The sequence below is a fragment of the Perna viridis genome, chromosome 1 (assembly GCF_037379345.1).
Source record: "Perna viridis isolate PV_CMFRI_1.1 ecotype Kerala chromosome 1, ASM3737934v1, whole genome shotgun sequence".
NCBI lineage: Eukaryota > Metazoa > Mollusca > Bivalvia > Mytilida > Mytilidae > Perna > Perna viridis.
Window position 1 is genome coordinate 62653202 of NC_142445.1, and position 22458 is coordinate 62675659.

The 22458-nt window shown below is 32.5% G+C and overlaps 1 protein-coding gene across 1 annotated transcript in view; it reads right to left on the minus strand.

Moving 5' to 3' along the window:
- Positions 1-545: 545 nt before the first annotated feature.
- The window catches only part of LOC148629772 (DNA replication licensing factor mcm2-like), a 43792-nt gene continuing 21879 nt past the window's right edge, over positions 546-22458 (minus strand). Inside the window, exons 4-18 of the mRNA XM_088556958.1 lie at positions 18019-18101; positions 16997-17171; positions 15914-16023; positions 13818-13927; positions 12860-13067; positions 11263-11397; positions 9066-9257; positions 7816-8160; positions 7339-7503; positions 5919-5993; positions 4535-4618; positions 4049-4204; positions 3148-3330; positions 2462-2617; positions 546-2038 (exon numbers count right to left, since the gene is read on the minus strand). Coding sequence (XP_088413084.1) covers positions 1928-2038; positions 2462-2617; positions 3148-3330; positions 4049-4204; positions 4535-4618; positions 5919-5993; positions 7339-7503; positions 7816-8160; positions 9066-9257; positions 11263-11397; positions 12860-13067; positions 13818-13927; positions 15914-16023; positions 16997-17171; positions 18019-18101 — 2288 coding nt within the window. The 3' untranslated portion in view covers positions 546-1927. The remainder of the gene's footprint in view (positions 2039-2461; positions 2618-3147; positions 3331-4048; positions 4205-4534; positions 4619-5918; positions 5994-7338; positions 7504-7815; positions 8161-9065; positions 9258-11262; positions 11398-12859; positions 13068-13817; positions 13928-15913; positions 16024-16996; positions 17172-18018; positions 18102-22458) is intronic.

Consider the following 22458-nt stretch of genomic DNA (forward strand, 5'->3'; position numbering starts at 1 on the left):
CCAGGTTACCCATCTAACTACATACTACTAGTATAATATTAAGGTTCAACCCTGTCTATGGGACCAGGTTACCCATCTAACTACATACTACTAGTATATTAATGTTCAACCCTGTCTATGGAACCAGGTTACCCATCTATACATCTAACTACATACTAGTAGTGTAATATTAATGTATCATATTCCCAAAATCAATCTAAGGAATCCCCAATCCAATATCCATATACTTGTACAATATACCAATATGTCTGACTACTTCAAGAACATAAACCCCATTTAAAGCAGAAAAAGAAAAATGAGCGGGAAAACTCTAGGACAGTAACAATGAAAAAAATGCTCAGACCTCTAAACCAATCAGAACTCCAAAACCAAACACACCTCCAATAACTCATCTACAATTAAATTGCCACACCTGAATGCTTCCAAAATTACCTGTCCACTACTGCAATATAATTGATCAGCAGATCATTCCCTGAGGATGAAAGTCAAATATCAATACACTAACAGGGTAAAAGGTATTAACCTGCTCTAAGAATAATGAAATATTATTCTTAAATTTATTTTATTGTCTAAATGAAATGCTTATAAATACAAATGTATGTTCATATAACAAAGTGAAATATAAAGTTGAAAATGCAAGAAATGCACCCTGGCACACAAGTTCTATCAAAATCCCTTGGGAAAACATCCAATATTTTGCCTACATAACAAATTTTGAAAAAAATTCCAAATTCCAAGGGAGATTACTCTCATAAAATTAACAAGTCATCATTGATTCATGTCAATAACCCCCTGTACATGGTCATGATAGCTTCTAAAAAAACTTCTAATTCAAAAGCAAATAACTGTCATAATAATAGTTGGTTGATTCATGGTAGAGACCTTGGATATCAATTAAATATGTATAGACCTGTAAACATGAGAGTGTAAAACAATGTGATGGATGGATAACCAGCATTTCTTACTCACAAAAATACCTTGAAATAGGGGACAAAAATATCAGCAGTAATTTACATCTAAAATATGACAAGAGACACTACAACTCAAATACAAGGCAATAAAACAAACTACAGATATATATATTTTATTACTAGACAGTTACATCACCTTAAAAATTTAACAAGTCATTAATTGGTTGTCAGAAGTAACAGAAAATGGTCCCCATTCATAAAAAAATTCTAATCCCAGAAGACAGAACCATGTTGCATAGTTCCTGCTTAGTATAAAAATTCCATTCTCTTAGAAATATTGAAACAACATTGTAAGTTTGTAACAATAATGTATGTTACAAGTTTGTAAAAATTCAATATTATGATACACTAGAAAATACACAACTTCATATCATAATGTTTGATCATTTTGTATGATTGTTACATTCACTTTTCACCAATAACTTGACCCTAAACAATGATAATCATAGCACTGGCATCAAATCAAATTTACAAAAAGTGTACTTCAAAACCATACACAGTAACCATTCTGTCATAAGAAATTATTTATCATCCTATATAGTGTTATATTTTTATGAAACAGAATATCCCTTTCACAATACTATTGTCAATAACAAAATTGAAGACATAAATACAGCTGCACTTCATAAGCTGAAGAAAACAGAACTTTACTCATATAGAACACATCAGTGGTAACAACTTTCAAAGATAACGTGACTAAACAAAAGATGGCTAACTACAGAAAATCTATTATCATGGCTTCAGACGACTAAATCATTTTTTGAACACAGCAATTGTAAGAACACATAAAGATGTAGCACTTCAGATGATAAATCATGCAAGTTAACTGTCTTTCAGCATGTTCAGACCAGCACCACTTGAGGAGGCAGAATATAAAACTTGAAAATTTGTTTTCTTTCCACTGAATTCTCCTAACATCTCAACTTCTAGACTATCAGATCAAATTCTCCCTAAGTTCATACTGTTTGGATGATCACCTTCCTTTTCCTGTCCAAATTGAATCTATTTGCCCTGAATATGTCACTTTCATAGAATGAAGTCAAATTGCTGATATTTATCTGTCTAGCCTGTAAAAGAAAAGGAAACATTGATGACTAGCTAAATAGCACCCAAATTTTGATATTGCACCATAATTTTATAATTTCCATCCATCCAGAATAGATAAAATTTAAGTTAAAACATGAAGTTGCACACTTCATTTTTCCAGGTAAACCCTCACTAGTAAAGTTGACATCCGAAAGCAATCAAAATCACTTATAATGTATGCCCCATCTACATAAAGTCACAGATTCTAAATAATGTTGGTGGATGGACTGACAGACAAAGTGATTCCAGTCTACCACACGAACATTGCGTGGGGACTGCGGGTATATTATTTCAAATACCAATCAAAATAGAAGACTCAAGATTACTTATGAAAAATTTCTAAGAAATATAAAAAATAAATCAAGGCTGCAAGTAAATGAATTTGACAAATGCACATTTCTAACCTTATCAGCCAGGTCTTTTTCCGAGATTTCAATGGTTTCCTGGTCCAGACCAAATCTATTTCTCTGGAAGGACATCTGGTCCATTGCAAGCTGTTTCAGAATGAACAGTAACAATTCATTGTTGTCTTTCTTATATGTCAAATATCTGCTGAAAGTCTGAAAAAAAAAAAGAAAAAAAAAAGATTTCAACATCTTTAAACGACACAGTCAAGGGGAAATAACTTTGAATTAAAATGCCACTTGACAATATAAGCTAAATAAATAAATTAAATATCCTATACTTTCTTTCTTTTATATTTTTATCTTTAGGGGATAGCCCATGCTTTTCTTCATTTACAATAACCATTCAAGAATGACACAGATCAACCTCTCATTTCTTGGTTTATTGACATGGGATAACATAGCTGACTATAATAACATACCTAGATACTAAAAATGAGTATAACAGTGAACTTCTGGAAACAGATCTTCCCTTGATTAAATGACCAGGAAGTGAATTGGACTAATGACATGGTTTAAACTTTTCCACAGGTATTTGAATCTATGTTGGATAGAAAATTTTAATCATCATACCAAATGTCCACTTAACTCTCTAAGACATTTCATCAGAAAATGTTAATTTAATAAAAGGAAGACAAACTTTATCCCCTTATTATTGTACTATTTATAAAAGCAATACTACAAACCTTTCTCATTGTCCTAGTAATGCTGAATTTCTGTGTACTGATAAAGCTTTCTAACATAATCCTCATGGCCATGTTGACATCATCTTCATTCACATAATCTCTAACATGCATCTTGGCATGACCTTCAGCTAATCTGATCATTGATTCTATATGTCTAACTGTAATTGGTATACTTCCTGTTGCCTAGAATAAGAATAACAGGGTCATATGAACTTTTCCTTACAAATGTTATATAGAATTAGTACCATGTGTGATGCCTTGGACTGTAACCTAATCTTTCTGATAATACATTCATTTCAATACAATTTAATACTGCTTAAAGTTTCATGAAATCATGTAAGTAATGAAGCAAGTAGGAGTCATTATATGGAGCAGACTGAGACTTTGTTAACAGGGGTAAAATTAGTAAATAACTAAGTTTGATCTATGTGAATTAGGAACTGGTTCTTATAAATAGTGATTAAAGTCACAAAATAAAAAGTCCATCAACCATTTAGAAAATGCAGGAATGGTTCACTTCAAATTTTGAGGACTGCCACTAGTACTGATACAGTGGATATTGGTTATGTGCATACCCTATTAGTCAGAAAATTTTGTGAAACTTAGGACTACACGATAAAATAAGAGACTATCAATCACCTGATTCTAACTGGTTCATGAACCTGAACTGGATTTGGTTCAGAGATTGTACAAAAAATAACCATATGATTTAAGTGGAAATATCATACAACATGAAGTAGAATGAAGATGTTGTATATGTTGTTGTACTAAGCAAACTTACACTTGTAATCTGTAAACCCAAGGTTATTCATTTAACAGGAAGAAAACCTACCAGGGAGAGGTGGACTTAGGAACTTGGAAACCTGGATTTACTCACACTTATACATGTATTTAAACATACCATAGATTCTCTTCTCAGTTCAGAGTACATCTTAGCCACTTTGTCCTGGTCCATTTGATGTAATTTTGGATGAACTTTGTCTTTACAGTAAATTATGTACTTTTTTAACAAATCCTGTGGTATTGGTTCAACAGAGGAGCTGGTATTTAATGCATTCTGAAATGAGATAAGCAAGTAATGCTGGAAAGTAACATTTACAAAATGCCCATCCACGGCTATATCTTATCATCACTTCCTTTCACATGCTTAAAGCAGAAAATAACATTATTTGTTACTTATTGTACAAAAGTCAATATTTGTTGATATTTGCCTTTGATCTGTACATTCATATCTACATGTACTTACCAAAAACTTGACCAAAAAAAAGAAATAATTTGTTCACCTTTCATCTGATCTCCTTGCATATATACAGGTGAATCAATTTAAAACATAGATTAATAAGGCAGAAAAACTCATCCCCTTTGTAAAAAATACAACAAAACTAACCAAATTTTCTTCTGCTTGAGCATCTGTTGCATTAGGGTGGTGCTTTATGTGGCTTCCTGTTACAAATCTGGCCAGTCTCTCATCCTGACAAAAAAAAATCAATGCTATATAGGCTTCTGCCAAAGTATCAAGTGGCTGTGGTAAGTAACTTACATGTGTCTATATACTTCGCAAGTGCTACTGAACTTGTTACTTATATCAAAGACCGAAGTCGAAGTCTCCGAAGTAGCTTATCGTCAAATATTCGCTGCCATTGATTTTGGCTTACTTTCAACACCCCAAATGGCACAAATGCAATACGCTCTAAAATTGGATGACTTCCACTAGAATCTTGGTTCCCTTGATATGATTGCATACTCTTTCGTAACCATGAAGACCCAAATGTTTCCCATCAAAACAACTGGTTACACAGAACCAGCAAATGGCAATGGCTATAAATAAATATGAGGTTTTGATAATGTATATGACCTATATAGTCAATTGTAACAAGCCCCTGTGCTTAAATCGGAAACTGGAAAGTTTTACTGTAAAAGTACTATTGTTCGGGGGGTACAAATTTTCATCGTTTTCGTGGGTAGACTTAAACCATCAAAACCACGAATTTGTGTTTCTTCCCTAATCCACAAAAATTGGTATCAATGAATTAAGGAACTTTTACACTACATAAATTCAAAGCTAACCGATCATTTCATCTTTTAATGTAAACTTCCCGTTCTCATACAAGCAAAAAAACACAGACGTGTATGATATTTTTTTTTTAAAGTACATTTTAGCAATCTTTGGGTGGCTTATTAACAGAACCATATTGAACAACTGTCAATGAATATTCATAGATATCGGGGCACTGCTTATGTATATGACCTATATAGTCTTGTAAAGAGCCCCTGTGCCTGAATTGGAAACTGTGTAATGTTCAATGCTAACCGATCATTTCATGTAAACTTCTTGTTCTCATACAAGCAAGAAACACATATAGAACACATGTACAACACGTGTAGATATTTCAAAGGTACATTTTTATCTCGTATGAAGCTATGGCGGTAAACAAGGCACATATCTGCAGCATAACGTGGAGTATAAATATATAATTGTGCAAATAATATGCGAATATAAAGTACTGAAATTGCAAGTGCAAGAAGTTGCTAACAATAATAGCGATTAGATCCAATTCTTCAACGAATTCCACAGAGTTCATATTCAAGCTTTTAATTTATCAATATTAAATCCAACCTTCCTTTTGAACACTATAGTAAAAGTTCATAGAGATCTGAACACCTTTATTGGTTGTGTGGACACCAGAAAATTAGGGTTTTAGCCACTTTCTGGTTTTATTCCCCAATGGCCCAAACATTTCATTTTAACCACCATGTTGCAATTTTCATACCTGAATTGGATCAACAGTATCTCTTACAACACATAAAACATCAAATCTGGACAAGATAGGTTCTGTCAAGTCAACCTGTAGAAGAAGAATGATACATGTAATTGCTTATCCTTTGATAACAACAATAAGGAACTTTGTGTCCTGCAGCATGTTGAACTTGCGTCACTAGGGGCAAGTGCAGACACAATATTAGATTTTGACACACTCAAGCCTCCGGACTTAAAAATCATCATGGACACAACATTGCACAAAAATTTAAATTCAATTAAAATAAAAAAAAAAGTTCTGCTTTAAGGGTGCCAATCAAGGACATTTGCCTTCCACTCCCGAACAAAAACAACAATAGAGATATCTGAAATGTGATTGAAAAATACAAGAGAAATCTTTTTAAAATAAAAAAAAATTAAATAATAACAACAATGGCAGTGCCATAACATTTTTAAATGACCCCAATCTTTTGTGGTTGTATAGAGATTGTCTTCAAAGTGTATCAATTTCTTGTCACCCAACCATAAAGGTGTTGGTGCAGAAACAGCTGTTGTTAAATATTTTTGATGGCTTTTACATAAACTCGTCAGACAGGTCTAACTATTTTCATTTATAGTTCCGCTGTTATTATATTAATTTTTTTTTAATATCAATACAATTTAGGGAATAGGTATTCTATTGTAAGTTTGATAGTAAGTTCATTCGTTGATTGTCATTAATCAAAGGAAGACCAACTTTATTCATTGAAGTTCACTATATAACCTCAGGGATAATTCTTGGCAGCCCAATGGTTAATTTATGCATAAGAAGTCAATATTGTGCATTAGAAATAACTAAATAAGTCAAAAAAGCAAATCAAATGTTAACAAATGTTTCTAACATTATTGTTTATTGTGAAACTATACACACACTAAATATTGTTCAATACTTGTGCAATAATAAAGTTGTTGATCAGGAACCAGTTGATACTGAAATACATGAGGACTTACCATTCAAGAAAAAAATAGAGCAGCATTTTATACAGAATATGTTTGACCTAAATCTTAAACAACTCTATGAGCATTGCTTTTTATGTATAATTGATAATAAGAGAAAAGTTAAAAGTTAAAAATTTTCTGTGTAATATTTATCACAATTTGAATATTTTATAACTTTAAAAATACAAATCAAGTTAAAAATAAAATGTGTACAGAACAAAACAAAACAAAAAAAAATAAAAATAAAAATAAAATGCATTTTTGTGATAAATTTCCCCTGTCAAATGCTTGAATATTTTTCTTCCAGGAGGCAACCTACTAGGTGCAGCCCTGAACCTACTGGGCACCTATGGTGGCCCTAGCTCCTTCTTTTTGGTTTGGATGGCCAATACAGCCCTTTTTCACAAAATCCCTGTTAATAATAATTCTCTATTGTTTACTTAAATATTACTAACATTTTCAGCAAATGTAAGTGAGGGATCATATCTTCCACCAATGGGATTAGCTGCAGCTATAACACAGCATCGTGCCTGAAGGGAGGTAACTATTCCAGCCTTAGAAATAGATATACTCTGTTGTTCCATGGCTTCGTGTATACTGGTTCTGTCAGCATCATTCATCTAGAAATATGTGCGATTCAATTAAATTAGGTTAGTTTTCAGTATATTGATATAATGTGCTGATATCGTAGAAGTGGTCATTAACGGACACATACCAAAAGCTAAAACTAAAACTTAAACCTTTTTCTTCACCTTTCAGTTTCAAGTACAGATTCAAATATGTTTCTTCTTCACTTTACAGATATGGTTAATCTGACTCGTACTTATTGTAAATCATTAGGTTTTCTCCTGTAGACACATTTGAAATTTTACCACAACTGATAAATCTAAGCACTACTTGGTATCAAACTCAAGGTTTGAAGATGTCTTTACCTTATCAAACTCATCAATAAGACAGAGACCTCTGTCAGCCAAAACCAAAGCACCAGCTTCTAATGTCCATTCCTTTGACACAGGATTTCTCTGAACATATGCTGTCAAACCCACAGCTGAAGCTCCCTGACCTGTTGTGAATACTACTCTAGGAGCTGTCTTTTCTACATATTTGAGGAATTGGGATTTGGCTGTACCTGGGTCTCCACATACCAAAATGTTGACATCTCCTCTAACTTTGTGTTTTCCTCCAGGATTTTTAGGTTCACCACCAAATATAGCAAGGGCAATTGCTCTTTTTATATCTTCATGACCATAAATAGATGGGGCAATACTAGCAAATATCTACAAAATACAGTCATCTCATTAAGGAGTCAAAGCTTTATAAATATGTTAACAACATCTCAGATAATTTGAACATGAGGTTGCACGCCTTGTTGCGCTATGCATACCCCAACTTGCACAGGAAGTTGGTACCATAGAGCAACCAAAAATGCTTACAACATATATCCCATCTACGAGAAGCCCCGCACCAAATTTTAAATCAATCCATCCATTGGGAGCAGAGATAATTGCAACTTAAATTCAGTCAGATGGGCAGACAAGGTGATTCCAATATTCTACTCACTCCTTAAGTGTGGGTATAATATGCAATAATAAAAAAAAAACAGGACATGCCCTTAAATGGGAAATTAAACAATTCAGAATCAATGAGTCTATCTGGTGAAATTTCTGGAAAAAATTTACGGAGACATCACTAGTCTAGAAGTAGAATTTTTACACCAACATTTAACCAGCCTTGGGCTTCAGACTACTGGTTTATCATGAAGGCTGATTCGATGAAAATCCTGTAACTCCTAAAAGAAGTAACTGGAAATTGTTAACACGTTAAAAACAGCTTATGTCAGTCAATATATACAACTTACAAAATTTTATGAAAACATGTGAAAGCATATTTGAGTTATCATCCCCAACCCCATTCTTTAATGAATTAAGTCCCGTAACTACCAAAAGTTAAATCATAAAATTACAAAATCAAAATATCACATAATGGCAATTCCAATAAAGTTTATCTTAAAAGGGCAGGAAACCAAAGATTTTGAATTGCTTTTCTACGACTGGCAATAGATAGTTGACTGAATTTAAATTTGAAGGTTGTGTATGATAAATTTGTATGATAAATTGGAATGACTTTTGATTGTATATTTATTTCTTTAAATAAATATACATCTCAGTAAAATGTTGCTCACCCTTTCCCCAATTCTTTCATCCTTTGACAGCTGAATAACAGCTTTAATATCTTCATCTGTCAGATTAGCAGCAGCCAGCTTGTCATCTTTCTTCGTAATAAAGTTAGCCTGTATAACTGTAGCAAATACAGGGAAACCATTTTGTGTGTTCAGTGATCCATCATAATTATTGTGGTATACACCAGTCAGTTCCTGAAATAATCAAAGTGCTGTTAGTACTAAAGTTTTTTGATTCTTGAGAAATTGTAGCATGAACAAAATTTCAAGGACTACCTGATGTAAAATAAAACTGTGATCATACATTTGCATTGTTACAAATTACCAAGAACAGCTTTTTTCCCCTAATAGGAAAAAACTGACTGTCAATCCATACTACAGCTCCAACCTCGCACACATTTGCAAATTTTGTTCCATTTCACCTTTTTCCTATTTTTTTTTAACTTTCCAATGTTAATGTACATTTACATTTAAAAACTGTATTAATACAGTATTTATCCTACAATGTAATTATACTCAAAACCAATTTCAGCTGAAGAAAATAATTTCCTTGATGAACACAACATTTCCAAAAACTTGACACATTTATCAATTTGAATTTTCCTGCCAAATCTACTTGGTTAAAATCACTGCTTTTCACTTCATGTTTATCAATCACAAACTATTAATGAAAGGATGGAGAATTTGACTGATAAGTGTGTTTAATGGAACATGCTTTCCACATTATATGCTTCTTGACACATAACTGCAAGAACTAAATATCTATCAAAGCTAAAAAGGAGTCCTTCATATCTTCAGGTGATATGAATACTAGATCTCAATTCTATTAGCAGAAATAATAGAATATTATTCAGCTGAATAATCGCAACATATATGTTTACTGGTTATAAAAGAAGTATTGAATGATATAAAAGAAATTACATTTGGACTATATTTTTGTGTAATAATCAAAAATAGTAAGGAAGTTCAAGTGATAGACCGACGGACATAGGTATTCCTGAAGGATCAAAAACCCCAAAACTCAATGACAGTTCATTAACAAAACCCTGGGTAAAATTGCCAATACAGAACAATCTTATGCATTTCAGATATTGCATTGTGTGAATTTCTATACTATGCTTTAAGATTGTGCTTCCATCTTATAGAAAATGCATAAGACACAAATATGCCAAACATGTGCCTTTTTTTAAGGTTATATTATCACCATATTATGGTGATAATATAACCTCAATTAAAAGTTTGTTTTGACAAATTGAATCATGCATGTCACTTTTATAATTCATGATTGGGAAAGCCCTTCTAATTGAAGTACTTGAAAATCCATACAGATGTATTTAACCTGAGGATTTAAAATGTGTGACTCTAACTATGTGTACTAGTATTTACCAGACTACAAGTTAAATTGCCTAATTTTGACCAAAATCAGCGAAAAAAAAAACATCAGTTGAATTTCCAACATAAGTCAAGGGTCAGATGTGTGCATTTATATCGTAGTTGTCAGCAGAGATCTGAGTTGAGCGGTTTGTTTTTTAACAGCATATTATTCCAGTGATGTTGCTTTGCATAGTATTTCCGAGTTAAATTAATAATTTGTATTCTTGTTAAAGTGTACTTTGCAAGTTCAACAATTTTTATTGAATTGTGTGTCAATTGCTCTAAAGCCTTAGATCATCAGGTTTTACGAAATCATAAACATGACAAGCGTGGGCACCCATGTGTGAAATTATTGAGAAATTAGTTTGATGTTAAAGGACTGATAACTCCAGAACACTCGATAATGTCTTTCCAATATAAAAAAGAGTTTTGTTAACGTATCTTCTAGAGTTTGTTTATATATTTTAAAGGTTTCAAAGTTTTTATTAACATTGTTGTATTCATTCATAAAGGATAACGGCACTGAACAATAATCTTTGAGTTTGATCGCCAGCTTTTGTTGATTGCAGTTTACCCAAAATTTTGAATGAAAGCAATCAAAAGTGCACTTAACAAATCTAATGAAATGCATTGTAGATGAACATTTTTCTTGACAAGTCCTTATATAAGACGAAGTGGATGATAAGTCATGGCTGACACTTTGCTGAAAAAAAAAAAATATTGACTTAGAGTCAGGAAAATAGGGTAGTTCAATACAAATTACTTCATCCTCCCTCATAACAAAGCATAAATCATATCAATGTTTGAACTGGCTGCAAATACTCACAAGTTCATCTCCTGGTTTACACATATCGACTAAATCATCAAGAAGAATAGCATCTTTAGATCGAGGCAATCTTCCAGCAGGTACTTTACCAGGGCTCTCTTGTATTGTTATTCTCTGGTAGTTTTTATACAGTGTCTGTAAAACACCAGATGAGCAATTAGGACATACATGTACGTAAAGTTCTATATTCAAACCACACAGACAATTACATATTTCTCTGCATTCAAAAACTTTGGATAGAGAAGAGCCTTACTCGTGAAACGTGAAAGCAATAAACTCAACAGATTAAGAAGAGCTGCATGTCTTGGCCCATAACATAGCATTACAGTTCGATTTTTTTTTTTTTTTTCGAATACCATCCTGAAGATAAAATTGTTATGCTCTTTTAAATGTCATAATCACTGCATGTACATACCAACAAGAGGCTCCAAGAAGCCTGAATTGCTCACCTGGTTAAATTTTGCCTTTCAAGTGCAATAAATTTAACAAGAAGTTGTCCAACAATTTTGACTCAAGAAGACTTTTGTTGGACTTATCATAAGGATCATTTAGCAATTGAAAGTTTCTATCTATCATAGTTTTCAAGATACTGGCTGAGAACTATTTGGAAAAAAAAAACAAAACAAAACAAAATAATTTTTAACCTTTCAAGGGCAATAACTCTTACAAGGAGTCGTCTGACAACTTTGGTCCCTCCATGACTTTTGTAGGCCTTATAATAAGGATCATTTCAGTCATTGAAAGAATTTGGCTAAACCGAACGGTTTTGGAGATATAATATTCTAAAACCTATGTTCTATTGTTAGTAACTGCAGCCATATTTTTCAATGAAACAAAATTCCCCACATCAGTTCTATGCAGGATACCCTAAAGATCATTTACACTTAATTTGGTTCCAATTGGTCGAATAGACCCAGAAGAGATTTTTTTTAAAAAGAAATATCATTAAAATTAGCAAAAACAAAAAAAAAATTCCAAAAAAGGGCAATATCTCCTACATGGCTTTAGAGATTAAAACAAAAATTTTATTATCATGCTGAACAATTTAACCCATGCCAAAATTTAGCTAACCCTAACGGCTTTGGAGATATATGTGAAAAACTACTGCCGGACCCGTTCTATTTTCAGAAACGGCAACCATGTATTTCGACAGATCATGTATCCTTATATCAGTTCTATGCAGAATGCCACAACAAACACTCATACCAAGTTCGGTTCCAATTAGTCAAGTGTCAGAGGAGAGTTGAAAAATTGTTAACGATGACAACAGGCACCAACGATGGCAATTGCTCACATGACCTTTGGTCAGGTGAGCTAACTAGTCCAGTGGAATAACAATTTACAAACCAATGAACATTATTCAGTCAATATAATACCACATTTCAAAAAAAAAAACAAAAAAAAAAAAAACACTTTTCATATATTGTTCAAAGCAAAGAATTTTTCCAACATAACTGATTTCAAAATTTGTCAAATAAACCAAAAAGTCATGTTGTAAAGGTTGTTATAAAATGTAGGTAGTGTAAGTGAATGTAAATCATGTCTAAAGTACAGTATATTCTCATCTGAGTACCATATCTTAACACAACCAACATACTTGTTCCATGTTAATTTCAAAAGGACCAGTTGACTGACATTCAGGGCAGGAACCAGGTTTAATTTCCTGACTCTGTGATTGGTAGAATGGTCCGAGAACAAAGTTACATTTATTACAGTCATATTTGATAACATTGAGCTGAGGCATCACACCAGTAGAACTTGTCACTACTCCACTTGTACGGATAAGTTGGTTTAAATGTAATTGTCTGAAATAAGTCATAATTCAAAATTAAATAATTAACATTCATATAAGCGAGCAAAACAACAACTTTGTCATGGTACTTATGTAATATTTACTGTACTAAAAGTACATGTAGCCTTCAAACCCTCCCCTAATTTTTTTTCCTGTTACAGCACGTACCCAGTATTAACTGCTAAAATTAAATCTTCTGATCATAAAAAGGTTTTTTTCTAATATACAAAGTTCCATAGTTTCAATAGGTTTTTCACCTCAACTAAACTGTAAACCCAAGCTATGTCATTCCAACTAGTCAAGTTTAATATCATAATCATCTGTTAAAGAATATTTATAAAACCAACTGTTGCCTTATCAAAGAAAGTCGTGACAAAATTTTAATAATTTCTTACAAGTAATACATTGAGAATTAGTCAGATGTACATATTTGCAACAAGTTGAGAAAACTTTCATCAACTAATTTCAGGATTATATTATTTATCTCCCCAATTAAATCAGAACTACACATCAGTTTTGATTACAATAATTTTTTTAAAAATTAAAAAAAAAGAGAGAGAGATAAAAAAAAATTCTTCTAACATTGTTACTTGGAAATTAAAATATCTACAGGAAGAGAACTTCCTTTCTCTTGGTGGTGCAAAAGGCTTTTGCAAGAATTATTACAAATGAAGAACAGACACTTTAATTCCTTTCCTGTTGTTTTACTGCTCCATGTTACAGAGTAAGGCATAACAAAAAATGTCAGAAAAGGAGTTCTTACCTGAGAGATCTAAGTTCTTCTATGAGAGGGAGTTCAGCTATTCTGACATGAATAGATTTCACAATCTTATCATAATTTGGGTACATACTCAGCACTACTTCTGTTCCAGCCTGTTGGAAAAAAATGCAAGAAAAAAAGACATATAAAATTGGAATACAACATGCTTTGGTGTGCAATGAACATCAAACAAGGATGAGATACAAGGTACAAGTAAGAAGACCAGAATTAAATACACAGTATAATAAAGAATCAGAACTGTAAGAAAAAAGATCTGCAAATCATGGAAAAAAAATGTATCTCTGATTAAATTATAAGCCACTACCTTGTTGACAATAAATCTAAACATTGAAAAAAAGAAGAGTACTACATTCATACATGTAAGTGTAAAATGCAATCTTGGATGTAACATGTTTACCTTTATTTTGAGATAGAACTTGTGCAAAGTTGAAAAAAATAAATAAATCTATCAACCCATTATGAAGTTATCAATCAAAAGCCTTTAAAAAAGACTCTAGACAAATTAGAAGTGGATGTGTGTAAGTTTTTTCTTCTCATCATTTTTGCATTTTTTTTTTAATACTGATGGTGTATTAGAAGAGAAATGGATGTAACCCCAAATGTTTTTACATGAATGTCAACAACTGAGTGGCCTCAGCTGTTTGCCAAGCCATCCGAGCAGCACAACAAGGTGGATGATTGGTAGATCAGCAACACTATCAAGTCCAAAATATTAATCTCTGTAGTTTCAGACAGGTTGAATATCAGCTAATCAGAGGTTAGATAACCTTATTCAATCGAGCACAACCAAAAATGGATTGTTTGTAGAAACCTTCCATTGATCTTTCCTATCAAGTTTAACAAGAAATCTTTGAGTGATAGCTAAATAGTGATACCCCCGCTATCAATCACAATATCAGGAACATGAAGTCCTAAGTAAACAGGAAGTTGTAGTTAAATTTTTCTGAAAATTGATCCCACCATAAGGCATTACTACAGGAAGAATGTATAAAATGTTCAAGCCGTTGTGATGAGTAGTTGCTGAGAAAAGTGTGAGAAAAATTTCAACTTGCAAAAATATCAAGTAAAAAAATAAACCATGTCCTCTGTAAACAGGAAGTTATTTTCAATTTTTTCCGAAATGAATCCCACTATATGCCAACAGGAAGAATCTGTTAAAATTTCAAGTGGCTGTGATAAGTAGTAGCAGAGAAAACTGCAACTAATATTTTAACTTTCAAAATATGTCAAAAATATCAAAGACCTCGGTAAACACGAAGTTGTTGTCTAATTTTACCAAAAATGTATCAGATTATATTGTATACCTATAGGAGGAATGTGTTAAAATTTCAAGCCACTATGATGAGTAGTTGCCAAGAAAACTGTGATGGAAATATATGTTACAGAAGCACAGAGAAGGGTAAAACAGTATAATCCTAGTCCTCTGGAGTGGAGTGTAATTAAGAAATATAAAGTAATTTCTGAATGAATTTAATTTTTTAAAGAAATTGACAACAAAAGCTCACACAAAGCTTTAATCTGGGTGAGCAAAAATGATGGCAAAAGTTGAAAGCTGTCAGAGATCTTGTTTGCAAACAAACCAAATAAGATAAACTCTTTCCACAATTCAGAATAACAGGGTTGGTATTCAAAGGCGTTAATAATTAAGACTGATTTCATGTTATAACTTATCTTTTTCTTGACATCCTCCATAAAATTACTCATTCAAAATACTCTAATATTACTAATCTAAAAAATGACACATATGTTCCAAATAAAGAACAATATCCCTGAACAGTAAATTGGATTGTAATGAAATCAAAGGTTGATCAAGATTTTACAGTACATCCATTTGTCTGTAACAAAATGTTATTCCTCTGACAATTCTTGGCTAATAGCTTCCATATTTTGAAGAATATATGTTTTGTAGCTGCATATAATACACCAATTTCAATTCAACACAACTCGAAGGAGTTAAAGGACTTGTTCATTTGACATTTCACCAGCAGCAAGGGACATATAGCTTTGTATATTCATCTTGTTCAGTTTATATCAAAATTCTTTCCTGTCATTAAGCAGATTTCAAATTCCCCACTTACTTCATCAAAATTCTGCAGCATTTCAGTAGGTGCCTCAGGAAGGAAATATGCCAACACTTGTTCCACAGACGCTAACATGTTGTAGTCAATTATTAGACTTTCCTTGTTTGCTAAGAATAAAGCATGAAAAGTTAGTCACTGTTGTGAAGAATCTTTTCGAAAAGGTATGTGAAACTTATCCCATTATTCTAGAATTATATATACTAGAAACTTCAATATGTCAGCTGAATCAAAATATATACATTGCTAATTTCACCTTCCATCTTAATACATACAGTTTAATTTTTTAAAGAGAGACAAATGAAAGAAAGAGTACAAAATATGATGAACTTCTTGTAGAGTGTAGAGACAAAGGTTAGCTAACATGAAACTTTCCAGTGGAAATTGGATGCAAAAGATTTCCTGCTCAGTCATTGTGGTGACTATTTTCTGCACTAGGAATGACAGGGCAATGTAGGAAAACAACAGTACAATTATTGGGTCAAGCAGCAGAAAAGTCGTCTTGCTGGATTTATTTGACGAGGGACATCAGTAGCTGGAAACCTATCAATGACGGACAGTGATTGATAACCCCTGTGGACCCCCATTCTATGATGGATGGACTAGGCTGAGGACATCAGAAGCCTTGCAGTAATATCACCATTGCCGTATTTAAGTAACTTAAGTGAGTTAAGAAATCACAAGTCTAATTTTTTGCATTTTAAGAATGGAATTAAGTTTTTTCAAAAGAACTAGTTTCCACACTTATATAATTGTGCCTACTAACAGTCAAATCTAGAGCATATACTTTTACGGTGAATCTATAAGTATATTAGGTGTTCTTTTTTAGAGTTACTCATTTCCTGTTATTGTATGTTGAGGTTTCAGTATTTTTTTCTTTATAATCAACTTAGGTAACTTATCTCTTTTACTCATTGACTCCACATTGATAGTTCACCATACACCATTTAATTCCATTTTAAAACAAAAATCAGCTGTTTTTCAGAATATTACAGAGTAATAAGACATATATGGTTTCCTATTATTTTCTATGTGATTTGAGTTACCATTCTTTCCCCAATTCAAATTAAAATTAATCATTACCTTCAACCATGTTTTTGATTTTCTCTCTGTAAACATTGTGTCCCTTCTGATCGACAAACGTCCGTAGAAAGTTTTTAAATCTGTTCTTAATTTCTGTCTTTGGACCAAGCATGGCAACCCATTCTCTTACAGTATGACCTTTCATATCTTCTAAATTTTCTATACTCTCTATCATCTGGAAAGAAAAGTGATTTCAATGTCAATTTACATTTCTCGATAAAGGACATTGGAATTACCATTCTTTCACACAAAGGATTCATGTTTGTGTTGACTGAACTGAGATGGTGATTCAACTTGAAGGCATAAATTATCAAGGAAGATCACTAGTATAGTTTCATAGAGATATCTAAGTAAGACACCAGGGTTTAAAATAATCAAGAAAAGAAGGGAAATAACACAATGCTTTATTTAACTTGTGTTGTGGATGTTGACATTGGAAATGATGTCAGCAAGGATGCAAGTTACATATCATTATCAAAATAAAAGAATGCCAGAATGATGAATAGGTTGTGTTTAAAAAAAGGTATGTCCCACAAGCTGGCAAACAGCACACCTTCCAGCCCTACAAGTTATATTCACTTTTACACTGAGAACAGCTATTAGATTACAGTATTGAAGAGCACTTCATAAAAAAATAACCAACCAATCTTTCTATCTATCTCTTTTGATTACTCCTATTTTTAGATAATAAAGTTTTAACAATGGCAACTCAAAACAATTCTGTAAAGCACGGCTCACTAAATATTCCACATTCCCCACATGATCAATATATACATGTATAAAAACTAAACTATTAAAACTGACAGGTGAATCAGATTACTTGCAAAAATATCATTTTCCATTTAAGCTCACCAAATTGGGCAACAGAATTATAAGAAAGGACTAAAACTGAAAATTACTTGCCTCTGGCAAGTTGGTGACCACAAATTTTAAACCCCAGAACAACCTTTAATAATAGATTTCAAGTTACTTTTCTACCATCTTCCAAATCTATTGAGCAATATAATAATAAAAAATCTTGCCTCTTCATCTTCAACATCTCCCTCAGCTGCACGTTCTGCACGTCTTCTTTTACGTGGTGCATCATCTTCCTCATCTGACTCTTCTATTTAATATATAGCAGAAAACTTAATAAATTCTTCAATATGTGATGCATCATCTTCCTCTTCTATTTAATATATAGCAGAAAATTTAATAAATTCTTCAATACGTGATTAACATATATTCTAAAGCGTTCTTAACTGGTAAAGTCACACATCATTTCCACGAGCAAACATTCCTTAAAATGATTCAAAAACATTTCATTTTTTAATAATATAAAAGAAATCTTGACCATGGTTTAATTAGGTTTATTCTAAAACAGGAAGAAAATTTACCTGAAAGTTTTTTCAGTGCTTTGTCAGTACGTTTTAAAGCTGCCTTAGCTGTCAATTTCTTTAATTTTTGCTTCTTATGAAATTTGAATTATTTCTACTAAATTGAACTTTTCTTGTACAATTTCATTTGATATCCACAAATAAAATGCATTACATACATGAAATAGGTGTCTATATATTTATTGTCTTGCAAGACGAAAAATCGAGCTAGATAAGTTTGTATGCATGTGGCTTCTGGTGACCTTAATCCGTGCATGTGCTGTAAAGGTCGCTTCTTTAATAACAAATCTAATTGCAAAGTGAAAGTGGTTATTCAACACCAAGGAAGACCGACAGACTCAAGCCATAAAAGAAAAAAGTTCGAATACAACGCAAGGATCCTTTTAGAATTTACGTATTGTGATGTAATGCGACTCAAATCTGGTCATTATTTATTTGAAATCTAATTAAGATATAGATGAAATGAAATGAAAACAAGACACGTGCTGACCTGTGTATCCGTTGTTTTTTTTTACCAAGATTTAAAGTATTTTTAACCCAGGTGAATGTCCTTTCGGCAATTTTCGGAAGTAATGGTGAAAAATAATTTGATCAGACCTATCGATCTTCTTTGATTAAAAAAAAAAACGTTGTTTTCACTATATTCTGTGTGTATTATCAACATTCATTGCTTCAATTGCATTACTATAAACTTATTTCATTGAATCAGCCAAATTCAATAGAATCAAAAACTGAACAAATTTGGCAACTAATGCAGCTTTAAATATAAATTTGCACAAAAATATACTATGTTCCACACTCACCCAGGAATATACCACCCTCTTCTACAGGTAGTTGGAATAGACCAGTTCCAATTTCAATACAAATTATGTAGGCTATGTAATGTTGCTTTATATGGCACAATTTTAGTTATTCATTGCCTTCTAACTAATATTAAAGGGTAAGATCACCTTTAATTAAGTTCAGCTTTTATAATAAATCATACCTACCTTAACAAAATTAAATAAACTTTAATGCAAAATGTGTGAAAATAAATGCTCACGGCTATGCAAAGTTCGAAATCTTTGAAATATATGTGGATAGCCATCTTGCAGAACTCTCCTATCTAAAGGAAGATCATAAGCAGACTTATTTGATTTTTATCAGTTTAGATCGAAGATCAGAAATGATATAAGTTGCAACAGCCTTAGATTTGTAAAGCCAGTTAGCATTTGGAATTATCTTACACTACTACAGTAAAAATAGTCCCACTATCATACACCATTAAAGTTCAAATGCAGATAGTTAGGTCCACTTTACAGGTATTTGTAATATATCATATTTAATTCTATGCTATTTACGCCAATAAGCAAACCCAATTAACGTATAAACAACGATCCAATAAATATAGTTGACCTCTAACCTCACCAGCAACTATTTATTTCTATGTTATTACCCAAATAAACCAATCGTCCATTTATTTAGATTCAATAAGTCGATTTATATAAGTTGCCTACAAATGTAATACTCTAAGACGCATAATAAACCATTTGATGTTTAGCAAGAAATGAAAACCATACAAGACTATAAATAGCCATTGTTCATAAAAAAGAAAAAGCAATGCTGAGTGCAAACTGAAAAAGCCGTCTTCAGATCTTGCATGCAGGGCCCTACAGATCCATATATTTACAAAAAGAGGGCAGTGGTTCCGATCAAGAAACTTATATAAAGAGGTTCCAGGCAGTGACTACACTCCCTGTTCCAGGCTAATATTTGTCGCTCATTTTTTGCTAAACTTTTAACAAAAGGGTAATATAACCCACGAAACCATCCTGATCTATCACCCACTGTATCGCATAGATTTATGGTTACCTTCATGACATCGGAAGCCCAGAGGTGACAAATAAAAATGAAACTTTGCTTATGGACAATGGCATAGGAATTTTGATAATACCTTTCTCAGGAATGGTGCCAGTATATAATCTGGTGATACTGCTTTTTATAATAATAATTCTATTTGGCTATTTGACCATGTGTTATAAGATAAAGCTGTGGGTGCTTCAGGGCTTTAAAAATGCATGGCGAGAGTTGCCTGCACAAGACATAAATGTTGAAATTTTATTCTAAGCAGAGTTACAAATAGTACCCTGCCCGCCAGCCCAAGACTGGCTATTTTTTGGCAGGACTGGCTAATTTTAGCAAAAATCTATAAAGCTATATAGTAAACATATTGAAAAATTGTATTTAGGACTGGCTAGAATTTGAATGAGTTTCCTACCCTGTTCTAAGACATTGGCGTTTATGTTAATGTACATGCCTCTGGAACTAGGTGTCCTGATACTAAGCGTTTTACATGACATGCAGGTACCTATGCGATAACTTGTATGTTACTTGAGCTATATAGCTTATCAACTGAGAAATGTAGCTAGTTGAGAAAGACATGTATCAAAAGGCATGCTTTATTTCAATGATGATAGCAGGAATTGAATTTTACTGCAAATACTCGCTAAATGCGAGTGGAATTTCAATTTAGCAAGTTGAAGATACATCATGACAGGAAATTTTAGCGAGTATTTTTTTATTATTGTAAAGTTTCACTTTCCAGCGTCTGGATCATTAGAACACTTGATACGAGGGTAATTTCTTCTGCCTTAAAGCGTCTTACTGACCGGGCTAATATACAAGAAAATTAAACAGCCTTGAAAGGTCAATATTTATAATGTGCTTTCTAGTCATCTGGGCCATAGAATGTTTCGGCCACAGTACTTTTCGGCCATGGTTTTCAGTATGTATTCAAATAATATATCATTAGTTAATTAACATTCAATTAGTTTCATTATGTAATACATTTATGATTGTCATCTTTTTTTGGGTGGTAAAGTAGTTCTATTGCAGTTAAAAAGTGTCCTGTGTTTTATGCAATCGACGATATACAAATGGTACATCTTTGTAAAGAATGATATGCGGAGTAAAATAATATACCTCTTGCACATATTTAAGAGGACGCTGAATGTTAATTTTTAAAGTTTTTTTTTATTTGATTTTTTATGAGCAACTCGGGGGGTGTTCCTTACCCTACCAGTGCACCTGGTCCATGTTCCCAGTTTTTAGTGGAGTCCAAGTTGCTCATTTGCTTTTGTTACTTTGTATGTATGATTTTAGTTACTATATAATCTTTGATGTGTATGTCTGTTTTCCATGTCTGGTCTTTGCCCCTGGATTACATTCTTTTGATTACCGCTATAACTTTGGTTCCCTTGATTACTCTTTTAAAGACTGTTAGGAAATGGAGGAAGGAATTTCAAATCATTTAATGAGAACTGACATGAGTGGGAAGGCACTGGACAGTTTCAAGTCAAGGCAATTTGTTACACACTGAAGGTATAATGAACAGAAAACAGAGGCCAAATATTGTCCATTATGGCCCTACCCAATAGTTGTTTGTTGTATTTTGATTGTATTTTAGCTGTTTGAATTGTTTTATATTACTACATATTAAAAAAAATTAGCAAGTGACAATTTATTTTACCAAGTAGAAAAACATAGCAAGTGGTAAAAAATGGGAAAATCAATCCCTGGATGGCTTAAGTTTGAATGATTGACAGATAGTTTTGACCTGGAGATTCTTAAATTGAATTTCGACTTTTAATTATGTTTAGAAACTGGGAAAGTTCCAACTAGTAGTTTATAGTTCAGTTGTGCAGTATGTTGAATGTTTTGTGTTAATTCATCTAAAAACCCAACCAACCCTAAATACTCTTAGTATTTCGCAAACTGGCGCACTTCATGCTACGATGCATTGCAAATTTTCTTGTGTGTTTATTAAATGTCATTCACAATAAGAATGGTGAATTAAATCTAAGAGTTCAATATTAACCATTTACAACAAGACGCTTGTGTTTAGTTACATTTGAATTCGATCCCTGTACTTTGCTTTTTTCCCTGCATTTATCTCATATTTTGCAATTTGATGAATATTTGTGGCATAAAAATTCAAATGATCAATATAAATTGATTCAGTACATGAGTACTTTTGATTACCGATAGCTTCCAATTGGATGTGATGTCACAAAGAAGGTTTGGTACTGATACAAGTACTGCAAGTAA